At 36.0% G+C, this 723-nt stretch overlaps 1 protein-coding gene across 1 annotated transcript in view; it reads left to right on the top strand.

The window, feature by feature from the left end:
• LOC119593592 (A disintegrin and metalloproteinase with thrombospondin motifs adt-1-like) overlaps positions 1 to 723 on the top strand; it is a 60,261-nt gene that overhangs the window by 43,781 nt on the left and 15,757 nt on the right. Inside the window, exon 3 of the mRNA XM_037942546.1 lies at positions 370 to 436. Coding sequence (XP_037798474.1) covers positions 370 to 436 — 67 coding nt within the window. The remainder of the gene's footprint in view (positions 1 to 369; positions 437 to 723) is intronic.

Here is a 723-nt window from a genome sequence, read left to right on the forward strand (position 1 = left end):
ATCCCCTGCAACATGCCATATCAACCGCCTTCATCATGTTTGGTAATGCCACACTGCGCAACCTTCAATTTCGAAATAACTGTTGATGGAAATATGACTGCGGTTTAGATATGATTCTTATTTATCAACTACATTTCCTTTTATTTTTATGAACCGTAACATCTCATCTCCTAATTCTTTATACTAGCAATTAACATTTTATATAATCCTCCCTCCCTTGTTCAGTTTATATAAAGAATACATACGAAATTACGCAAACCATATATCTAACCACAACTGGAAAACCACTAACCTGCACTCTACTTCCCCTAACCCGTTTTAATTGTCACTAATTACGTATCATCTCATTAAAAAACGTCTTTTTTCCAGGTCTTAGGAAAGGAGGATGTACTCTCAGAGGAAGAGCTGCAGTTGGTCTTCGGGAGGAGGGAAACAGGTGAGACTCCCGTTGTTGTACGCATTTTCGAGTGTGACGTCATCACTTTGCTGTATGCAATTTTTGCTGTTTCAGGCCTTCTATCTTTAGGTTCACGATTCTTGGATGATTAATATATTTCTTATGGATTTGGTATTTTGTTGCCATTTTAAGTCAGGGAGATTTTATATCACGGCAACGAAATGGAAATTATGCTTAATATCAATATCATATTAAAGTTAATAATCAGTTTCTTAATTCACCAAATGCTGACAAACCGTGATGGTTCATTGATTCTGTTTCTAATA

The sequence above is a fragment of the Penaeus monodon genome, chromosome 32 (genome assembly GCF_015228065.2).
Source record: "Penaeus monodon isolate SGIC_2016 chromosome 32, NSTDA_Pmon_1, whole genome shotgun sequence".
Taxonomy (NCBI): Eukaryota; Metazoa; Arthropoda; class Malacostraca; order Decapoda; family Penaeidae; genus Penaeus; species Penaeus monodon.